The sequence below is a fragment of the Gigantopelta aegis genome, chromosome 4 (genome assembly GCF_016097555.1).
Source record: "Gigantopelta aegis isolate Gae_Host chromosome 4, Gae_host_genome, whole genome shotgun sequence".
Taxonomy (NCBI): Eukaryota; Metazoa; Mollusca; class Gastropoda; order Neomphalida; family Peltospiridae; genus Gigantopelta; species Gigantopelta aegis.
In genome coordinates, this window is record NC_054702.1 from 100,042,256 (window position 1) to 100,066,981 (window position 24,726).

The window sequence follows — 24,726 nt, forward strand, 5'->3', positions numbered from 1 at the left end:
AAACTCGTGCATCCATTGGTTCCGCCTGCTGCTTTCTTCTCTATTGCTTCCCTTGGAAGCGGTCTCACTGAATGGCGGGTTCATCTAATTGGACAAGGCAAAACATACAATTATCTGGGGTGCGATGGTGAGTAATTGACTGGTAGCTGAAGCCAACAGCAGGAGACAATTGCGAGGACAGAAACCCACTTTGATCGAATCTGATTACAGTTTGGGGAGTTAATTTGAACACAGTGCCTAATCTTTCAGCCGACAGCTTCTTTGAGAGGCGGGCTCTCAAGTGCTCGAGCCAATACAATGCAAATCCAGCTTCATTAAAATCAGAAAACCGATTCTGTATGGTTGCTCCGTCCAATGACGTCAGTGCAAGGGGACGTTTCTCATATGATGTATTAAACGTTATGGTATGCCGTGTCTTGTCTTCTAGTTGATGTGTCCTATAAATATATTAAGTTAGGTCTGATAAAAGGTTTTCCCCACAATTGGTAAAGTTGCTTGGTACTTTTAATAATAATTTAATAATAATTTTAAAAAAAATTTAATTTGTTTTTGCATTTGAATATTTGTTTATTTTCACAAATTGGAAAATGAATGAATGAAAAAAAAAATTGTTTATTTAACGACGGCACTCAACACATTGTATTTATTGTTATATGGCGTCAGAATGAATGAATGACAGCCCAGCACAAAAACAATACATGTCATCAGATAGTGGGTGTCAAGGTAAGTAGATTTGTATTTGAAAACATGGAAATAATTATTGAAAAGGAAAGGAACCGAATATGTTTAACGACACTTCAACATATTCAAACGGTCTACCTGCTGCCACCAAACAGGCTATACCTTCAAAAAACTTGCAAGGGTCTTTTTTTATAGAAATATCTGATAAATATATTGTGTGAAATACATAACACAAAACACAACACACCACACACCACACCAAGCTATACACAAAACAAAAAAAACAACACATAAATTGGTTATGAAAAGCAAATTGTTCCAGTATCATGAAGAAAGCGGAATGCTTAAATTCCAAATCAATGAACTTTTTTCTTAAAATTAAATAAGTGTCAACAGGATGTGAGACAACCTATGAATACTGGATTATAAGCTACCCAAAGGAAAACGTAATTCTGTAAAATGTTACTCTTAAAAAACTCCAATTATTATGCATTACACAAACTAACACAGAGCAATAGTAAATAAAATTTACATGTGTTTAAGTTTTAATGAGCTTGTATGAAGTTCAATAATAGTTCAATTTATTAATAACCTAAAATTATCTCCCTTGGTGGATTAGCACTGTGTTTATTTAGAGGGTCATTTTCCCCTTTTTTTCCAACCTTTTATATCACTGATTATCAGGGGTTTAGGCTGAACGCCTCAGTTCTGGCTAAAACATTTGTTTACAGTGCAGTATTGGGCTATTTATACAGAAATAGAGGGAAAATATAGACAAAAGGGTCCCTAGGTTCATATTCAACCGTCCTCCCAATATAAAAATATGGGATGAAAATGACATTGAATAAAAAGTGGAAAATGTTGCATCATCTTTAAACAAAGTGTTACTGTGAGCTCTTCAGCAAATAAAGACTGAAATTGTTCTTGGGTAGTGCTAAAATTTAGAATTGCTGAAAACATCCAGTGCATTACCATCTAATATCTCAAAATTAATCTGAACAAATAAACAACAAAAAGTCTGTATTTCTGATATATTTAATATTTCATAGTTTTGTCAAATGGATGTTAATAGGAAATTAATTATTGGATAGAGGTATCTGCGGACTCCCAAAATGTATCTGTCATGTATATTTTGCACACCTGTCACATGAACACTTGCTAACCCCCCAAACTGATATTGTACAAATACAAAATAGACAAGTAATGACACAGATGTACATGTATACCACAAACCTACATATAGCCATGTATTAGCACGTTATTAATGAGCAACAGAGGTATCAGAAGAACCTGGTGTAACAGTAATGTCAGACTGCATATATATATATATATATATATGATTTTTATCTGTAAAGTTTGAATGTCTGTGAATATAGATATAGATATACTACCTGATTTTAGCAGATAACAGACTGAAACACTTTTTTTTTTATATAAGTACAATTTAACTTTTAAAAAGAGTAATCAATTTTTATTCTGGTAGAGAAGAACAAAATAAAGAGTTTCAGTTAAGAAACAAGTTTAATTCTAAAACATTTAATTAACAATATCCAAATTCTTTCTGTACAAAATGTTGTTTAATTAACAATATCCAAATTCTTTCTGTACAAACTGTTATTTCATGTTCGGTTGCACCCTTGCTTACTAGCCAAGGTACAAAATTACTATGAAATTACATGTGCTAATAATTTAAATAGATACTCAATGCTTACCACAGAATACAAGCAATGGTTTGTGAATCAGAATTAGCAAACATTAAAAATACAGAGAATAAACCAAGGTGAAAACATGATTAACTATACATCTACTAGCATAATCTTTCTTCAAGATTATTTACAAATTATATGTTAAAATGCACAAAAACAACAACATAAAATTAAAGAGCAGTTACTAGATTAATCCAAAGACGAATACCAATACCATGATCACACTCATATATCACATGATTCTACGAAATAATCAGTTTCATTCAAGTATCAAACATGCTTATGTTCATGCAGGCTTAGTGAAAGATGGGCTTTAGATAGACAAGCTGTAGTATTTTAGTTTTCTGCCATTGTAAGATGTTTTAAACTAACAGCCCTTTTAACCACTAAACAATATATACATTTTCATGTTTGGGATATCAGTGTCTGTATATTCTAAATAATTTGATCATCCTAATGTTTATAATAACTTTTGTTTCTTCAATTTTATATTTTTATAACTGGGTATTATATAAAAAATAAAACAAATTGTACATAAGAACTTAATGGATGGGAAAATCCAGTTTAGGCTACTGCAAACATTAGAATGGCCAGAAGCACATTAAAAATACACACTATATAATCTGTATTCTAAATTAAAAAATGTATTTAATATGTAATTTTAGTATTTAGTATTTAATATGTAATACTTATAAATCTCATAGGCTTTATTTCGATGGAATTAACCAAACATATACAGAATAAAATGAACCTTTAGTCCCATAATGCCACATTCTGTCTTCTGTGCTACATTTCCTCCAAAAGCACTCTTGTGGAGGAAATCTTAAACAGAATATTCAAAATGTCTACTAATTCAAAGGCAAAATGTAGCGTAATTGGATTACGAAATATTAATTATTATATATTATGTTGGTTTTATAGAACAAAATGTTTTAAAAGGTATTGTATATCACTATCCCTAACCCTACACTAATTCTAATAAATGTTTTTAAAATTTATTAGAGAAAAAACAACTTGTAAGATAAATGGAATCTAATGGCCACTCATGTATACAGTTTCCTGAAATGTTTTTGTGGTGACCTGATGTTAATGTACATTAAATATCATTAAAATTTGTAAACCATATCCTGAAATACAGCCGGAATGTTAATACCTGGGAAATTAATGATGACCAATATCACAAAATAGACAAAAGCAGATTAACGATACTTGTGTAAATTGTAGCAGATGAAAAAACGTAGAATATGATGTAACAGTAGACTTAGAATAAGGAAATAAAATGGAATAAATGGATCACTTGATGTACTGTTTGTGTACCACTAAGGAGATACATCAATATTGTAACACATTAATTAGGCTTTTCAATGTATACATTGGGTGAAAATGTCTGGATGAATGACATTACACATGTTTAGCTAAAAGGTGGGTAACAGTAACTCAAGACTTCAATGCATGTACAAAATGTATATAATAAAAATTATAGATACTTGAATACAATACAGTGCTAGAATGTTTAACTAGCACCATAAGGATGTATTAAAAATATTTACAAATTATCTTTCAACACATAACAATAGCATGACGGTTTCAAAATATACACAACTGACTACAGCCTTTACTTATAAAAACTTATTTTGGTCTCAAAGCATAAATTGATATCAGAATCTCAAATTGTATTCAAATTTTTGTCAGCCTTTAAGGATGTGTCTATGTTTAAAATTAATTTACGATGGAGAATGTTTGCTTTAAAACATTATGGTTTATCTGCAAGTCCAAAATAATTATATAATAGCCCAAATGTAATAAATGTTTTCATTGGGTGTCAAACTTCCATATTTAGTGTCTGCATATTACATATTAAAATTTATAAAATACAATTTTCTTCAGATCTATATACTAAAAATGGTTTCTAAAAAGCAAAACTGAAATGATATGCAAACAATTATTCCATTTAAAAAACAAATTCTCAATACTTACATACAATATTTTTCTTTTAATTTTATTCATAACCCTATATAAATTTGCATCATATCTGTAGATAAAAATTAAGGTTTTTGCCAGATCCTAATTTTCTCCATTAATATTAAGGTTGGATTAACTCCCCTTTTTTAATGCACCAAATCTTTGCTTGCTAATGTTAAAATTCACAAATAGTTCTTACACACTTAAAAAAAACACGAAAAAAAAAGAAAAAAAGAAAAAAAAACTCCACAATAATGAACTAAAACAAAAATATTAAAATAATGTCCAAGTTTTCAATTGGACATTCACTTCTTTTACTGGCTTGCCAGCAATAATACTCCAAGAATGCTCACATAATAAAGGTACAAAAATGTGTCCACTGTATCTTTCACTTTATGTACAAGTGGTATCGAGTCAGGCATGACAAGGCCTCATCATACAGTTCATTGTGAAGTTGATTCATCAGGAACATGTTTCAGCCATTCATTCACACTGAAGTCCTTTTCTCAATAAAATCTACCAGCTGAAGCCACTACTTGCATATTCATATAACAAAGTACGTCACTCTACTGAACCACATAAGACACACCTTGCTTAATTTTTGCAGTACATTTTACCTTTTGTGTAACAGAATTGACAACAATCATCCTACAATATGCCTCGACTTCTATTTCACACTCTATACAAGTCAACAAATAGTTTTCAAAACTGTAGCATCATAGGTTTATTCATTCCCTGTATATAGGTCTTCAGTTCACCAATGAAAAAAGCCCAGTTTGATTTCTGCACTGTATGTCTGTCTTTCGACCTCGTTCTCCATAATCAACATACACATCTATGCTGCTTTCTTCTATCTCCACTGGCCACTCTGATCTGGTCTTTGACCAGGTAAAGGACGAAACCGTTCTTGTTGCTGGAACAGAGAAAAACAACACATACTTGATTGAATTAAAGCTAACACGACCTAACATAAAGTGTTAGTGTTTCCATGCCTGGTGTCAAGAGTGTCAGTGATGCATGTCTGTCTTTTGACATTATTCATCATAGTCAAACAATGCGTGTACAGTAAACCTGAAAGGCTTATAACACTGGAAAATATCAAAGCATGTCAAATTCAATGTTCTGATGAGTGGGGCACCAAAACCTTTGATGCAGTGAGATGCTAGATATGGTAATGTGCTACCTTAAACAATGGGGTTGTTGGGGAATTTGTTTGTGATGCAAGGCATTTCTTTTTAAAAAGAAATTCATTGAAAATATGCTAATTTGTTAACATAATTATATTTTCAAGAAATCCTGAAATATGTACAAGAATGTTAGTTTACATTTACAACACTAAAAAGTAATTGAGATCATAATGTTAATTTATGGGGGTAAAAAAAGGGCAAAAAATCCAAAAAACACAGAGACATTAACACTTACTGTGCCCTGAGCATATGATCCGGCTGTATTCTGACTGGAGTAGTTTGTGGATGAATAGCTTTCGTAGCCCATGTATGTCCCTCCTTGACTTCCCATTGTATACGCGTTCTGACTGTAGGCTCCTGCCTCGTGTCCTCCACCTCCCCCCTGCCCGCCACTTCCCCCACCTCCTCTGTAGCCACCGTCGTCTCGGCTGCATTGATAGCTGCTGCTGCTGCTGCTGCTGCTGCTCCCCGATTGGCCGTATCCCCTGTATGAAGAAGATTGGCCAAATTGGGAACTCAGTAATTCTTGAGATTTCTTTAACAAATTTGAAATGTTCCTGTCAATACAAACACAAAACAGTAATCAGCAAATACTGTGTGTTCAGGACTTTGTAGCAGTCAGAGATGAAAGTGGGTTAGGAAAACAAATAAGGAAATTTTAATATTGATAAAGTTAAAAGTTTGTTTTGTTTAACGACACCAGTAGAGCACATTGATTTATTAATCATCTGCTATTGGATGTCAAACATTTGGCAATTTTAACATATAGTCTTAAAGAAGAAACCCGCTATATTTTTCCATTAGTAGAAAGTGATCTTTTATATGCACCATCCGACAGACAGGCTAGCACATACCAAAGCCTTTGATATACCAGTCATAGTGCACTGTCTGTGAGAAGATATAGCTCTATGGTCCCATCGTTGGGGATCAATCCTAGACCGACTGCACATCAAGCATGTACTTTACCACTGCATTACGTACCGACAATTTTAATATTGATTTTCAGGATCTGACACTGGTCCTAGGGTTAGAGTTACACAATGGTCTAAAATGGTTGACTTCATTCAGAATATTTGCCATGTATCAACCAAAACCATAAGTTTGGTATGATGAATACTGAACATTTTGAAAAACTGGAAGATCTGGAAACACTGCACAGATGATTAGAAATCTTTGATACAACGAAAATTATACCTTAAATTGTTTACATTTATATTTTTCATTACTAAGCAGTTTAGTTAAACTGATGATAAAAATAGTGATTTTCAATAGCAGTGATAGTCCTTATCGATGATTTGGAAACAATTCAAATACATAAAGCAAAGTTACACCCTAATATTTTGCAATATTACTCTAGATATTCATGACCATAGCATGTAGCTAGCATCTGTTATGCTATTAGACATTAAACCCATGATTTTCAATGACTGAAACATACCTAAAATGTCATAAAATGATAATTAAAGGAATAATAATGTAAAGATCATTACAGACATGGTATTTTTTAAAATGTTACTTTTAAATGTATTATATAAAATTCTAAGCAGAGATAAAGAAATATAGACCAGGGTTCTGTCTAGAAAATGAGTGGAAGAAATAACATTCCTTTGGCACTGTATAGAAGCTGTTATTTTATTAAAGCCGCACACCCTAGTTCCATCCAGCGAAAATAAATTATAATTTGGTTAATCTACAAACCTGTAACACACTTAGATCACGTTTTTATCAAATGGATTGAAAAAGCAGGATATCGATAAATACCATGGGAATCCCCATGTCCCAATTGCTTGAAATAATTTTGAAAGTTAGTATTCTGATGTCACCGGTAGATGTCGCTCGAAGCACAACAATGCCTACGTCACAACAAATTTCACAGAGTGCGCACAGACTTGGGGTGCGTTCTTTTCACCTCTCCTGGACATGTTCCAACTGTTCTGTCCTGGTTGTATCCCCTCTCCAGATATCGTAAGACTTAGCAAAATTATTGGTTTTAAGGGTTTGTAACGTTTTGTATTGAGACACTTACTTGTCTGAACTTTATTGTTACTGAAAATGTTTACGAACTGTGAAGAAAAATCTCACAAATGACCAACAACAAATCGGATGTTGATTTCGCGAACCGTGCACGAGAAAACAAACCGAACCAAAATGATAACAGTCACGTGGTATACCAACATCTGTGACGTTTACACAGGAAGATTACCTCTAAAAATAGATTGGACCTCGCTTGCTTAACGTTTTTTTCTCGACAGCACGTCTTGTGAAAAAATGCAAAAAATGCATTTCGTGGTTTTACAAACATCAGGATTACCAAAAAGCACTTCAGGTGAATGGAAATGTGTATTCTAAATAATAAAATGTAAGTGCAATTTTATTTGTTGGTTTAATAGCGAAAAACCACGCCGTAATGGTTAACAAAAAGCCGTAACTAGGGTGTGTCCCTTTAATATGATGTAGTAACTGGTAGTGTTATATTTTACTTAAAAACATCACAAATATGATACTATTAATTTATTTATGATAAAATTGTAAAATAAATGTGGGGTTTTTTCACAGCTAGTGAGCTACCATTTTCTATTCATGTAAAATAATAATTTATTCACCGAATGGATGACAGAAGTTTAATCCATCATTTGTAGTCATGTGAGATTTTAAAAATTCACCATCGTGGTGGAAATTTGGACCCTGGGGTTCAGCAAGCCTTGTTTCAAGTCAAAATTTCCAACACATCTGGGGTTTTTTATTTTATTTCACATGATTCTATATGATGGAGTCTTATAATCCTACCACTCACTGACATTGACCCTATATTGTCCATCCCATCAACCTACAAAACTATTTTTTGTAAATAATTTCAGTTTTAATAATACACTTTTACTTTTCTTCTTATGTCAAATAAGAAGAAAAGTAAGTGTTTTGGAAACAACAAAAAGAACCCACACTTTTTGTGTGCAATTTAGAAACAATCGGCTCAGAAATAAATAACTTGTTGTAAATTCCATAGTATGAAAAAAAAAAAGAGTTCCCTGTGGAATGGACTATAACTGACTACAGATATGCTTGATCGTTTGTACTTACCCTTGCATAGAGTAGTCTTGATTTGACTGTCTTCCCCCATAGCCGCCACCACCACTACCACCATAACTACCACCTCCTCCTCTTCCACCTCCACCATAACCACCACCTCCTCCCCCTCCATAGCCTCCGCCATAACCTCCTCTACCATAACCACCACTTCTTCCACCACCACCACCTCCGCCACCGTAACTGTCTGACCTCTGTCCATAACCGCCACTACGGCCTGCAAAATACAGTAAACAATATGACATAAAAACTATTATTAACAAACAGTGCAATATAATTATCACTGTAATTAAGAGTAGAAACCAGCAAAGGAACAAAGATATTGTATTTTTGCAAATTTCACATACTTCTGCACAACCATGTTTAGGAAAATAGATGCATAAATAGAAATATGTATGAATAAATTATACAATTTTTCATGTACTTTTTTCCAAATTAACTTCAAATATGTCTGCCATTCTGCAGCCTGCATCAGAGATTTTTACTCAAGACAGAAAGATAGTCAGTGATGGTAAAGGCAAATGTTACTAATAATTAGTCCATCGAACAGTAGTCATTTAACAAATACATGTAGTACATTTTTAAATCATCCTAGATTAAAGGTATGACTATTTCATATGTAAATTTATTACTCAACTGTGTTCAAAGAACAAATATGGAGTTACTTTAGAGTCAAACCCTAACTTTAATTCTTGCATTTGAAGTAGTCATTCTTATATTAAAAAAAAAAAAGAATACAAAAATTAAACAAATCAATAATACAAATTAACAAACTATAGAAAACAATCATAACTTGGACAGTAACAACTGATGATGATTGCAAATGATTTAGAGAAACAATAATTAATTTAAACAAAGGCCTGAGATAATTGTGACTTCATGCACTGTCTTGTGCCAACTCCGCAGGACCACCATCGGACCGACAATAAGAAATCACGGCCTGTCTGACAGAAGATGATGGAAAGCTCTTCAACATCGACGACTGCCACCCAGAAGAGGTCTTTAAGTCATTTTGTGTGTGTGTTGGTCTCATGAATGCCCAAACAGGATAGCTTATTCAAGAAGTTGTGTTACAAACTGTACGACAGCAAACACTGGTTCATAAGCTGATGTCTCATATTCCAGTTCATTGTTTTCAGTTGTTCATATTTAGTTACTTTGTTGTCCATTATTTGAATTACAATAATGAGTGAAAAAGTGTTGTCTTGCTACTACAGTCTACAGCCACACAATCTCTATTCAGTACAATAAATATAAAAAAGTTTATTATATTAATTGTAAAAGCTGCTGTGAAAGGATATAGTTAAAAATATCTGATTTTATAACATAGATGAATGTAAAATATCACAATCCACTGAAATGAGGTAAACAAAAGTGATTGTTTTAGGGTTTTCTAAATAGTAAAAAAAGACAACCATATTTAACGTTCTATATTATGGTTTCTGGTAGTTCTTGGGAAAAGTTGTTAAACATCGTGGGAAATCGAACAATTTATGTGATGAATTAAGATTCTGACCTTTGAACCCAATCTTCCAGTCCTCAGAAAAGACCGTTTATACAGAATTTTATTACATTAATAAAACAACATATCAATCAGTATTCTTCTAAGGTAGTGCAGTTCCACTGTGAACAGAGATGGCTAAACACTGAGTGTTCAAATCAAGTATGGTTCACCAAGGCTGAAAGCCCGGATAGAGGTCAGTAGGCTACTGACAAAAGAAACTTGCCGACTTTACTCTTCATCTGATTACTTCATTTTCACTCGGATTTATCTTTGTGTTTATATCTAATTACAGTTCAATCAGGCTGTCCTTGACACATACTTCAGCTAAGTGTCGTATCTCTCATGGGCAGAGGTCAGTCAGAGAGGAGGTTGTGCTATACCTCTTGATGCTGGGTTGGAACCAGTACCGGAATACAAATGCAGAGTCAGTAGCTACACAGAGATTTGAAGGGAACATATTCATGAATATAGAGACAGTTTTCTTGTTTTTGATAGCACACATACCAAATTTTGGTTTTGTAGAAGAATATTTGGACAATTGCATATTATAAGAGTTTCATTTTTGTCTCATCATTGATAAAAATAAATTTAAAATGTCTCAAGACTTTAGAAAACAAAACTAGGTATAGGAATGATTACTAAATTACACAAGTTCAAATCAATGTTTTAGTTGTTCCAGCGAGTATAAAAAAAAAAAAAAAAAAAAAAAAAGAGTTCTATGTGAAATGACCCCATTGTAATCAACGTATATTTGTTTCAAACATGTACACAGGCATTAATTTCCTCTTTCCTATCATACACTTTATGTACTTATGAAAATTAAAGTTTGTTTTGTTTAACAATACCACTAGAGCACATTGATTTATTGATCATTGGCTATTGGATGCAAACATTTGTTAATTCTTACATTATAGTCCTAGAGAAGAAATATGCTACATTTTTCAATTAGTAGAAGGGATATTTTAATTTTATATGTACCATCCCACAGATAGGATAGCACATACCACAGCCTTTGATACACCAGTCATGGTGCACTGGCTGGAACGAGAAATAGCCCAATGGTAAATGTTCATATATTATTGTGACTGGGTCCTACCCACTGCAATTAACATATCATTACACGTATCAGCGACAGGATAACAACAAAAATCACTCATTTAGAGAAATCTTATTCCAGGTTACAGCTTGACGAGTCACACTTTCTAAAACAATTAAACAACCCAAGCACCCAGACGGAATCAATCACGCTGGTAATCCCACGTGGAAATCTTTGTACAATATTAGTTAACATTCGTTAATTGCTCCAATTACAGCTCTCTCCTCGTTAGTCGTACTGAGCACATTAGCTGTGTGCAGCATTTCTCATCAATTCTGTTAGTTTTTCCTCACAAAACAAGGTCCGCACCCGTCAATGAATGTCAATCAACGTACACCCTCAACTGGCACTTGACTGACTCTCCAATCAAATCCGATTGGTGGTCATTTGCATACTGGAGCAAGTTAGCCATTGTCATTGTAATTGAATTGTACGAAGCGTGTCAAGTGTGGTTCGGCGAGGTCGGCACTTCCTACATTTTGCAAGCTAACTGCTGATCATCATATTCCTCTAGGTTTTTCACCAGTCACACAGAAAATCTCCTTGTGCAATTTACAAGTTAACTGATTTTTATTGAGGTCATATTATTTACTTCCATGTAAAAACGTCCTTAATGACCATGTTATGTTAAGCCAAAAGGTCAATTATTGTCCGGTTTAATAATACTACTGCATTTATTATGTTAATATATTTACAGTAATCCATAATCATTTATAGCTACAATACCTGTACCTCTGAATAACAATATTACTTTTTTATTTTTTATTTTTTTTATTTAATTTAATAGCATCTATAAAGTAATGCATTTTGAAATAAATCTTCACCGATAGCTTTTACTTGCTTATTTATAACAAGAATTAAATCATATACTTAATATTATGAGAAACAACTTACATGTTTATTAATAATTAATTCTAATACCACTAATATATAACCTGATACCACTAATATATAACCTAATACCACAAATATATAATCTGATTTTTCCTTGCATAATTTTTGTAGTAAACCAGAAGATAAATGTATGGTCCAAGCTGATTGATTATTTGAGTTGTTAACTGATTTTTTTTCTACATTCCAAAGCATACAAGCAGACCAACTGCATAATAGTTGGATTTATCCAAGCCAAATAACTCCTGGGCTTGTAAAAGCCTAGTTATTAAGACCATGCTGATCACACAGAAGAGATAAAACCATTCTGAAAATAATACTTTTAAAAATTTAAACAGACTCAACCCATTCCTTGAAATCTGAGATATCTTAATTAAATACAAAATGAAGACTGCTGGCAGACAAACTAAGAGGAGAAAGATCATATACATTGTATTACTATTTGCATGTCAGTTACATATTTTGTAATTAAAAGTTTCAAAATTCAGAACATAACAAATCACAATGCAAGTTTGAATAAACTGAATAGGTTGCCAGATCTTGACGTGAAGAAAACTGAGAGCAGGGATCAACTGCTACCTAATTTAAGCCATGAGCTAAAAATTACTCTCCTTGAACTAGTCTCAAGGGAAGGAAATTATTTATTTAACGACATACTCAACACATTTTATTTACGGTTATATGGCATCGGACTTATGGTAAAGGACCACACAGATATTGAGGAAGGAAACCCGCTGTCGCCACTTCATGGGCTACTCTTTCCGATTAGCAGCAAGGGATCTTTTATATGCATAGACAGGATAGCACATACCACAGCCTTTGATGCACCAATCATGTAGTCTCAGGGGAGTGTTGGGGAGAGAGTGATAGCTACCCTTAAATGGTGAGGTCTGGCAACGGTTGTACAAATACAATTTATGTTGGTAAAATGCATGTGAATGGACTTCCAGTATCTTAGATTTTGAAATATTACTCCCTGTAGTATTTGGAACAGCAGGCTTTCCAGAAAGAATTTAATTTTAGCTAATTTTGAAATATAAATTTAATTGAACATGATGGGAAAAGGGTTAATTTATAAAAAAAATTAATACCCAATTACTAAATGTTATAGCCACTTTGAATAAAAATTTGCAATTGGCCATTTCTGGCAATAAGCAGGGTGAGCCCTGGAACCGGAGACACCAAAACGAGTCCACTGATGGAGGTCAATGCTACAACAAAGAAACAGGCATATCCCATGAAAGACAGCTATAAAAGGTTTTGGGTTTTTTCTTGAGCCAATACATGATTGTGCTTAACAAGGGGAGCTAACTATTGTTACGTCAAAAAAATTATCATGTCCCAGGTCGGAATTTCCACCACCTCTGGTGCACTTTTTCTATCCCACATGACTGCATATATGATATGGTCGAGTGTTATAATCTTCACTGACCCAGTGATAAAGTCACACATGTCCTGTTGACCGGTTACAAAACAGCACCAAGTACACTCACCCTGATATTCTCTGCCATAGCCCTGAGATGGATGCATGCTCTGTGATGACATCACAAAGTCTTGGCCATCTTGCTGGTTAACGCCATGTCTACAAGAATACACAATGATTAAACATATAGTTTCGGTACATCTGGACTAAATTTAGAATAACAAAAACAAAAAAAACACCCACCCTGGATTTTTAAATGACAAACATTAGATACATAATTGTATTACATTGCAATTCATGCATTATTCCAAGATACGAATATAACAACCAAACGCTGATTCAAAATGTTTTGTTCGAATTTTAATTAACTGTGCCAAATAGTAAAATAACATTTTCTTTATTAAGCAGTTCAAGGGACATAACTTACATTCCATGGGCATTACAAAATAACTTAAATAAAACATTATATTTAACATGAAGTACACAATAATAGAACAAGTTGAAAATGCTAGGTTCAAATTTTAACTCTGCCCAAAAAGTCAAATAACATTTCCTTTATTAACTAGTTCAAGGGACGTAAATTACATTCCAAATAATAAAAATATAGAGTGGAATGGAAATTACGTCAAACTCGAATGATGTCATTTTGGATATCCTTACATAAAAATAAACTAGTGTGTAATGTTTTTTGAAGTCTGAATGCTGGATGACTTTCACTGTAAAGTTGCTATTGAAATGTTTGTTTGATGACTATGAAGGAAGAAAATGGTTTATTTAACGACGCACTCAACACATTTTATTTACGGTTATATGGCGTTAGACATATTGTTAAGGACCACACAGATATTGAGCAACGCAACCCACTGTGGCCACTTCATAGGTTATTCTTTTCGATTAGCAGTAAGGGATCTTTTGTATGCACCATCCCATAGACAGGATAGCACATACCACGGCCTTGGATGTACCAATAGTGGTGCACTGGCTGGAGCGAGAAATAGCCCAATGGGCCCACTGACAGGGATCGATCCCAAACTGACCGCGCATCAAGCGAGTGTTTTACCACTGGGCTACATCCCGCCCTGACGACTATGAATGCATGTCAGTTATGGAGTGTCATCGTAGTACATTTACTTAAATGTCTATAAACAACATTAATTTACATCTAATTTGTAAAGTTATCAAATTTTGAAAGTATGTGATCTGAAAAATATAACATTCTTTGATAACACTGAAAATGCTACATATTATATGATAAAATTATATATTATATTTAACATGACGTGCACAGTGTAACGTATTACCTAATCATCCGTATAGCTGACGAGATATCCTTTTCCCTGTAGCCGCTGTGAGGCTGGAATCCCAGCTGAGGCCGGTAGTGATCTCGACCTCCACCACCACCACCCCCTCCCCCTCTATAACCCATCCCTCCTCTTCCTCGGCCCCGGTAACCCTGGCCACTCCTCCTCATCTGTTCAAAATCCTCGGGTTTTAGCACTCTGGGTGGCATTCTGAAATAAGAGTTGATCGTTTTGTTGCTGTTGTTTTTAAAAATTAAACCTAGTTAATTTTAATTAATAAACGAAACAGAACAATGTGAACCTTGTTTTATATTTAAGATGATAAAAAGGTTGAATACAAGTCACAACAGAAATGTAATTGTACAGTAAGATCAGCTCATGATGTCGAAGGCATGGATAGTCAGATGTATAAACCAGCTTTGTACTCTATACTAACATTAAAGTTTGTTTTGTTTAACGACACCACTAGACCACATAGATTTATTAATCATTAGTAGCAAGGTATAGTTTATATGCACCGTCCCACAGACAGCATAGCACATACCACGGCTTTTGAACAAGAAATGGCCCAATGGGCCTATTGACATGGACTGATCTGAAAACAACCTTACATCAGGCAAGCGATTTACCACTAGGCTACGTCTGGCACCCCTGTACTAGACTATAACTTTTATATAACTAAAGTATTAAGAGATGCCTTTACCAAAAAAATCTGATATCCACATTTGGAATAAAAGAAAATTAGATAAGACAGCAGTGTTAAAGATACATATTCTTAATAAATGCATACTTGTAATTATTACAAATATTAACCTTAGTAACAACTGTAACAATGTACTACTATTTTTGACAGTTCTATATGAATATAACTCACAGTCTTAAGATGAACTTGTAGGTCTCGGGCTAGCTCTGGCAACCACCATATTCGCCTACTGCGAATTTAAAAACCTAATGACAAATATTATTTTTAATTGGCAAGATAATTTCATGATATACCGGTCATTGATTTTTTGTGGGAAAATAACTGGGTTTACAGATAATTTGGAGAAATTATTTGCTTGCCCAGAGCTAGCTCCAGTCCTGCACACCTTAATGTCTTGCAACGAAAAAACTATAAAAGTGTCAAGGCCTATTTACGCAAAAAAAATTAGGTTTTTTTTAACTTACGTGGCAGCAGGCAAAATCTTTGCTTTAAAGAGATGACCAACATCATACTTAGGATCATGATACAGGACACTGTAAAAACAAAACATATTATTATCAATTTCATTTTTCCAACAAATGGACATAATTTGTATTTTTGAGAGGTACTTCACACTGTGTTATATATTTAACAGCCAATTATACTCAGTCAACAATCGATACAAAATAAACCTACCAAGCTAGTTACTGTCTTGTTGGTTTTAAAAAATATATATATTTTTTCTTAAAAGGGCAATTGCCTCCCTTGTCCTCCACAAAGAACAGTCCTGCTGTCATAGTTTTAATATTTTTTACTTTCTCAGACATACTGACATGCAGATAAAAATAGGTCTTACCCAATAGTTCCATTATCCTTCAAGTCTTCTAATGCTGTTAAAGGAGATCGAACTGTGCTGTAAAAGTAAAATATAAAATGTAATTCTACATTTTATGCAACAAAATTGTGTTCAAACTTATGTATCCAAGTACATATACATGCATATGAATTATGGGAATACTTACCAGTTTCTACCATCATTAACAGAGTCGGAGTATTGTCATCAATTTTTTTTTTTAAAGTTTTTTTTTTTAAATCTGTTGGACAAAAAGTGTCCATGCTAATATGAAACATGAAGGAACAATAATTATTCAGTGTTTTAGGAACATATAAAAACTGCTTTAATGCAGTTTTATTAACACCAATAGACATATTTTTTGAGAAGAAACTCAAATACAGCAATAAAAGGTGGTTGCCCTGACTACTCACCCGCCATGAAGGACAGCATACTCATCACACCATACTGTACCACGCACACCCTGGGTCAGGCTAGCATCGATGTCCACCGGCTGAAACAAAAATACAACATGTATCAGGGTTTTTCTAAAAAGAGCATGAAATTAAACCTGTATCCTAACTGGCCAGGAGCGACGCAAGCGATTATTTTAGAAATAATTTATTTCCATTGCCGCATCCTAACTGCACGGATTTGACGCGACAGATTTATATGTCGCATCGCACGACTGCGGTTAGGATGCGGCAATTGAAATCAATTTCTAAAATAATCGCTTGCTGCCGGTTAGGATACAGCTTTAGAAATATTTCCATCAGCCTAATGTTTACCAGTGATATATTTTCGGTTCATATTTAAACAAAGAAAATTGACAAAGAAAACTTAAGAGTTTCTGCTTTTCTAAAATACAAGTACATAACATGAAATGTTTTTCTAGAATAATGATGACAGACATCACGTGTTCTGTACCAGAAGACTTTCAGTTAGTAAGATTTTAGTACATTTTCTTTACTATACATTTGAAAATGTAGTGTGCAACGACCGATACATATTTCTTAAACTTCTATGTACTAAATTCAACTGGTATTACTTTATAGAAATTTTCTACAAGTACCTCATGAGTACCATTTCCTTCATATAAAGCCTCCAAGAAATCATATGCTGGATGCTTGCAACCCACAAACAAACGATCATTTCCACGGATGTTTCTTTTTCCTATAAAATACAGAAAACTTGTAAATGCATGAAAGAACGAGTACATGTAACAGCAGCCAAAATTAAAAAGCTGTTTTCCTAGATTTCTATTACAGTAACAAGCTGTTATAACACTTTATACATTTTCATTTATTATTTACATACAGGACAAGAAAAGAGATAATACACAAATATATTTACATTTAATAAACTAGTTAACACTACAGAAGGAAATAATTTGATCTATACTAAGGCTAGAGTACTATGAAATACTAATTACAATGAAAAGTCCAAATTTTTCATTTTCATAAATTTCCATTACATTTTATATTTATGAATAAGTACATGTATATTGTATCAAGATGACAACTGCAGACTTACGTTCAGCTGGAGTGAGATCTTCGTAGACAGCATCCAGAGCTGCCCATAACCGCTTCTCATCGACAAACGGAAGCAATGCTACACCTAAATATGAAACAAATTAACACTCTACCTTTAACAAATATATCATGAACTCTTCAGTTATTGCCTTAGATGGGAATTCATTTATAGAATAACAAAAGGTTTTAAATTTCTCTAAAAAAATAACATTTAAAATATTTTATTTGCATTGGAATAAAGGGACAAAACTCCACTCTAACATAAAATAAATTATTTGTTAGCTATTTTATAATTCATCGAGATATAATTTTTTAATTTTATTTTTCATAGTAATTTTGTTTTGAAGTCACAAAACTAAAAAATAATGATGATAATGCACAGTGAGTTATGAACTTTTAATATTAAGAACATAAAACAAAACCCCATGTTGTACTGCAATCTCAGTTTGAAATTGATGCTCTTCAATGCTTTTAGTAAAAAATACACATCAAAGTGTTCTACTTTGACACGAGTCATGGTATACTATACAAAGTCTGATTAAGTACCATGAATTGTCTTTTGCTGGCGTTAATTAAATTATTGATTCAAATGCTAAGAAACAAGATAATACAGAAATGTTATATCTACAATGAAAGTCCCTAGTATCAGTTACACTGTCTGGTATGGTACAAATTAAAAAAATATAAAACAAAAGCCAACTCTCTTACCTTGCCAAGCATATTTCTTGCCATTGAGATCAATTTTGAAATCTGTAGGGTAGAAATCGATGATGGGAGATTCCTGAAAAACAAACAATGTGATTATTAAAAGACTATGACGTGGTTTGACAATAGAAAATTAGAATTTTTTTTTTTTAAATTTTATTTCTTAAAGGTTTGAGTTCCCTTTTCTTTTACATTCACTAACCATTAATTTGTCTTTAGAAAAACAATCAACTACTAGAGTTATTAAATGTAATTTCACCCAACTTCACACGTTATCAAGCGATAACTAAAATTACCGGGTCATCCATAAGTGTCTGCCAAGTGATTGGTAGATGTTTCTTACTGGCTGCTGGGAAGACGCCCATCAACTGTTCTAGTGGCTTGAACTGAAATATATAAACACTTTTATAACAACATTGATATACAGATAATAGTGTTTTCCCTAGCTTGTTTTAGCATGATGTGCCACCATGCCTCAATAGTCTAGTGCAATCTTGACTTAATCAGCACCATGCTGCCCTGAGATTAAAGATGCCCTTTTCAGTAATTAATTCTAAAATTGCCTTTATAAAACACCAAAAAAGGTATTATTAATTAATAAAATGTTCCTTTTATATCTTTTGCCATTCATTTATTAAAGCAAACACATTAATTACATTAATGTTTATTTCAATTAATTTTTGTCTATTTTTAATGAAATACAAGTGCCTCAAAAATGTTGAAAATGGCCCAGAAGTGTTTGGTCTACCATGCCTTGCCAAATTTCTAGGGAAATCACTAGATAACAATATGGTGCTGAAACTGATTGTTGAAAGCACAACTGTAATAAAATATGCCCACTTAATTGCTTGAGATTTAAATACTGCACAATATCGGCAATACATAGATCATGATATTGGACACAATTATGTGTACTGCCAAGTTATATGAAGAATAATCTATCATAAACATGTTTATAACACACACAAGATAGGCAGCATGGCAGCATGAGAGAAGAACAGGAGATGTGAATAAATGATAAATGCAAAATAGATCAATTTTATAAACCAATGACTACACGACAAAATGTAATTGATTAAGAACTTACAGGTTCTGTATTTCTTTCAAAATCATTGTCGAGTTCTCCTATGTTGACAAAATCTGATGCAAATGGTGCATAGTGATATGGAAAGTACCACTTCCATGAGGCACAGCCCTGTCAAAGAAAACAGAAAATGATTATATAAATCACACAAACATACCGTTAAATTAATTAGAGAAATTAATACAGTATAATAAGTAGTAAAATTTAAGTTCACCCTATCTGTAGCAGGGCTCGAATTTAATGGCAGCTATGCAGCAAAAAACTGCAATGCCCTAATCATATGCCCTGATGCCTTGAAAATTAAGAGTCTTACAGACAAACTGACTGCAACTTATTTTGTATGTCACCATATTCTAACGCAACTCCTCAAAGTTTTATTGTGGAAACACAAACCATTCATTTTTATTTTTAATGGGTTATGTTGTGTTATATTATATTAAGACACTTGTTGAAGTTTGCCTTGGTGCCCTGCGTTCGACTCGTAATGTAAAAAAAAATGTCCATCTCTCTTGCAACTTTGCAATCTCGCAGTGCAATGCCAAAAGACTTACAAAGAGGATGCTTTGTTGTCTAGCAGAGCCTAAGAGACCTTTATGAATTAGGCCTCTGATCTGTAGCCAACTTTGCTAAACTCTTTATCTTAAAGCTACATTTTTCTATAACTAATGAAATTTTTATTTTATTTTTAAAGCTATTTCAAAATTTATTAAAACTAGAATTCTTTATTGACTAATTTATTAACATATAGCCATCTTCATCTATGCATGAATGATACACATACTGTTTGATTTTAATTAGGATTCATCGAACAGATAAACTTATTAATTACACTAGCTTTGAACTGATGTAAATTAACATACCTGGTAGTAGTACCTAAGAACCCAACACAATCCTCTCACATAGTGATTAGCCTGTTAAAAAGAAAATAACAACAAAGAATTGAGCAATCAAATGGCATTTATGATAATACTAGTAAGCATATTAAATCCCTCAAGTTGGAGAAATGGATCCTGTTATTCAAGGCTACAATGTTGGTTATTTTCACAAGAATCTATGTCGATTCTCATGAAAGCAATCGTCGGACTCCACTTATTTTCAGAGAAATCTTTATCAAAAGTGTTGATACACAATGTTCTGTACACAGGTCAGTGCATATTAAAACTAAAAGTTCACAATTTAAAACCTTGTGTTTAAGATTATACTCACAACAGTGTGTCTGAAATCCATATCTTCCTCACCAACATCAAACTTTGATTTGTAGTACCGGTCCTTCCAACCATCTTCCCAAAGTCTGTGAAGAAAATGCCAATGGTCAATGAGGGACATAGGGGAGATTTGGATGAGGTTATCTTATTATTTTTAACTAGTCAAATACTAATTGCAAACTAATTACAAGATTAAAAACCTGTATCTAATAAATTACATTAGGCCAACACAACCAGTCAATTTACCTTAAAGTTACACAACAATTATAGTTAAATAATTTTAAATGTACACAAAATAGTAAGATTGGCACAATTCTGCTGCTTAGAGTTGGATTGTTTTAACTGATACGACAGAAAATATTAAATTTATACTAAGTGATTATTTAAAATATGAATAAAACTATGTCATAAATATGACTTTTCAAGTGAATTAAAAACTTTTCAGTTTAGCAGTAGTTTTTTATTTAAGCGATTTAACATCAAGCAGCAGTTTTTTCAGTTAATCAATCCAACATACTATCCAAAATTAAGTAGCTCTTTTTTTAGTTAAGCAGTCCAACATAAAACAAGTGTTTCAGTTGATTAATCCAATATTCAGCAGTAAACACTAAACAGCAGTTTTTCAGTTGAGCAGTTCAACACTAAACAGCAGTAATTTTTCAGTTAAGCAGTTAACCACTAAATAGCCATTTTTCAGTTAAGCAGTCCAACACTAAACAGCAGTTTTTTCAGTTAAGCAGTTCAACACTAAACAAAAGTTTCTCAGTGAAGCTATCCAAAATTCAGCAGTAGTTTTTCAGGTGAGCAATACAGATTTTGTTTTTTAAATTCAAATTAGTAGCTTTTCACTCATTATTGTAGTTGCCAACAGAAATATATTACTTGCTGAATTAAAAATAACTTTATACCATACTAAAAGGTCATTTTTAAATAATTTTAGATCAAATCCAGTATACCTTGTGAAATGATTTTATAAACAAACAAAAAAACACGACCATTATTTAATTTTAAAATTTAATAGTTTCAGCCCTTTTATTCTGGTTCAGTACCTGACATCATCTGCAGGTTCGGGCTCCTCATCAGAGTCCACATCAGGACCTTGTCCATCTGCCTTACGTTTAGTGCCCTGTGGATCACTGCCGTTTGAAATCATCGCTCGTAGAGAGTCAGCCGCTGCAGCGTTACTCTGCATTCTCATGTTGTACGCCGCTTCACGCGGGTTGTGAACGGGTCCAGTGTTGCGCCCTATTGGCTGCAAACAGATACACAACACATGAATAACATGAAAATAATTTCGAAATGTCCATTACCCATCCTTCAGTTTGGAGTGCATTGAAGTCCAATAATAGTGTTAATGATCTGGTTATTTCCAGCACACCAGGCATGTTGATCCTAAAGTGGAAATGGAATTTAAATGTGGTAGCTTTTAGTTTAATCCTTTTAGTCATTAAAACATTTTATGGACTCTAAAATTAGGCACCATTCTGCAAAAAGATAAACCAATTTGTATCTAAAATTTAAATAAAAAGTGCTATTTTAATTTCATTAAGTGCTTTGGACAAAATTTCTGAATTTTAATGCTCACAGTTGAATGAAAAACAACTCACAACTGCAGAATAATTTTATTAAAAGTGATTGGAGTTGATTTTGTTAGTTAAAGCTTCATATTATGTAAACAAATAATTATATTTCAATCAAATATTCTATCAAGATTACATTTATGGGTTGTCCACAAATACTTGGTTCGGTATTACATACCAAATATGTGCAACTGGGGACACCTGTGTAATTTTGACACATGTGGAAGCTGACAAATTCAACTCCAGCCAATGCAAGGGATTCATCAGAAAAAGTTCTGAAATAATTACATCTAGTTAGACAAATTAAAACAAAACTAGTACTTAAAGAATTGTGGCATCAGTAACTTGCTGATTTGGTGGTCATGCACAGGTTAACAGAATTAACAGGAGCATCAAATGTACTGTAGGTAGATACTGATGTAATAATTTCAAATAAAAGTATATGGCAGAACAAGCCAAAACAAATGTAAAATCAAACTGTGTTACTGAACTCATTATGAAGGCTACCAAAAAACCCTGTTTAATGAAATTATGTTAGGGTAATATCGTACCGTCATACAATTTCGATCGACATGTTTTCGATACTTTGTTTGTAACTGTATGTATCGCAAGATTATGTGAGCTATTACGTCACAATCAACCTGAACATAAACAAAAAAAGTGCCTTTTTTCTCTCAATATTGAAAATGCTCCAAGTCAAGCTGCCAACTTTATACTGTAATTAAAATACCATAAATATTGTGCATGTTATCAATTTTTCATAATGCAATATTTTGGTACTAATGAAATGCCTTACATAGCGAAATCTAGGTATCACAAATCCCTGCAAAGTTATTGTCTGCAATACTGATATCTGACCCCTTCTGCCAAAGTTAGACAATATACCACGTGATCATTACACTGAACAATCAAATTTATGGAAGGCTGGTTGGCGTACATCTTATGTCATTCACAGCAAAGTTCTTTTCCTTTACATTTACTAAAAATCAAGGTAGTTTGGTGGCATTACATTTTTTGAAAATATATATTTCTGTACCTCTATCAGAGTACTTAAAGTGACAATCCAAATTTTGGTTCTCTTGCTACACAGAACAAGAGGATTAGACATTAATCTATGACAAGAATTAAATGTAAATATGTTTTCAGTTAAAACTGTTTATTTTTCTGAAAATTATTCAATATTTTTTACAAGTTACAAACATTTTATGATTTTATTTTCAAAAGTAGAACTTGATGTAAATTATTGCATGGAGTATAGACCCTACAATGCCATAATAAGGACAAAAATAGACAGCCAATGAAACTATCGAAAACATATAACGTTTGTTAAAACATAGCGGAAACACCTGTACAACTTTGTGGCTTGTTTTTTGGAGGAAAACTTGACGTTCATGGGACATTATCACTATTTTTCCCAATAAACTAATGTGATTTGAGATAGGTAAAGTATTATTGTATTTACGCAGTCTTGTTTTTATTATATTTAAATTTTTTGCTTATCATATCAAAACATATGACGCCATGATACATTTTATAATGGTATATGTGAGTTCTTTGGGTTTGGTTCAAGGTATAATCTGTAAGTTTCAAAAAGTTAATAAATATTTGTAGTAGGAGTCCACTATTATTTTCCTTTGAGAGAACAAATTAAGATCAGTATTAAAAATAAACAGGTGATATGTAAGAAAATTTAAAGACCCAAATAACACATATTGGTATGTAAGTGAACTGTTACATGAGCAAGAATTGAAAATAAAAAACACACACTTACCCTGAGGAACCTAAAATAGCAATGCTTACAAGCGATATAGTGATGTAGTAATAAATATAAATCAAATACATGTACTGAAATCAAACTGTAACATAACCACTTACCTGTGGGGCAAACTGTCCACCTGCCATGAAATGGGGTCTGCTTCCCATCTTTTCCTGATAACAAAATTTTATTTTTTTAAATCTAAAATGACTCTTTGCTATAAAATCATCAACTTTAATGACACACAATTAAAATTAAATTAAAGTCAAAACTATTAATATTTAATACCAAAAAGAAAATGATTTTTTTTTTCACTCATATTATTTGAGGTTCAAAATGACTGGCATTAAAACAGGTAAAACACAGTACTGTGTCAGACAAGGGTAAATGTGCAATTGAAGTGAGTGATAATTAACATCAATATAAAAATTAAAACAGTGTAAAGAGCTGTACAAAGAGGGAATGTATTTTGCTTATTTTTATATTGTTGCCAAATATTACTTTTGGCAATGTAC

The 24,726-nt window shown here is 32.9% G+C and overlaps 1 protein-coding gene across 2 annotated transcripts in view; it reads right to left on the reverse strand.

The window, feature by feature from the left end:
• Window positions 1-2,245: 2,245 nt before the first annotated feature.
• The window catches only part of LOC121371569 (5'-3' exoribonuclease 2-like), a 52,846-nt gene continuing 30,365 nt past the window's right edge, over window positions 2,246-24,726 (reverse strand). The window contains exons 17-33 of one of the 2 annotated variants that reach the window (XM_041497566.1): window positions 24,331-24,384; window positions 21,925-22,127; window positions 20,877-20,961; window positions 20,531-20,581; window positions 19,674-19,781; window positions 18,883-18,972; window positions 18,590-18,662; window positions 17,883-17,966; window positions 17,422-17,522; window positions 16,784-16,863; window positions 16,374-16,430; window positions 16,003-16,071; window positions 14,836-15,045; window positions 13,605-13,693; window positions 8,615-8,837; window positions 5,772-6,021; window positions 2,246-5,262 (exon numbers count right to left, since the gene is read on the reverse strand). In XM_041497566.1, coding sequence (XP_041353500.1) covers window positions 5,200-5,262; window positions 5,772-6,021; window positions 8,615-8,837; window positions 13,605-13,693; window positions 14,836-15,045; window positions 16,003-16,071; window positions 16,374-16,430; window positions 16,784-16,863; window positions 17,422-17,522; window positions 17,883-17,966; window positions 18,590-18,662; window positions 18,883-18,972; window positions 19,674-19,781; window positions 20,531-20,581; window positions 20,877-20,961; window positions 21,925-22,127; window positions 24,331-24,384 — 1,890 coding nt within the window. In that variant the 3' untranslated portion in view covers window positions 2,246-5,199. Of the gene's footprint in view, window positions 5,263-5,771; window positions 6,094-8,614; window positions 8,838-13,604; window positions 13,694-14,835; window positions 15,046-16,002; window positions 16,072-16,373; window positions 16,431-16,783; window positions 16,864-17,421; window positions 17,523-17,882; window positions 17,967-18,589; window positions 18,663-18,882; window positions 18,973-19,673; window positions 19,782-20,530; window positions 20,582-20,876; window positions 20,962-21,924; window positions 22,128-24,330; window positions 24,385-24,726 lie in introns of both variants that reach the window. The other variant, XM_041497565.1, reaches the window with a different exon arrangement.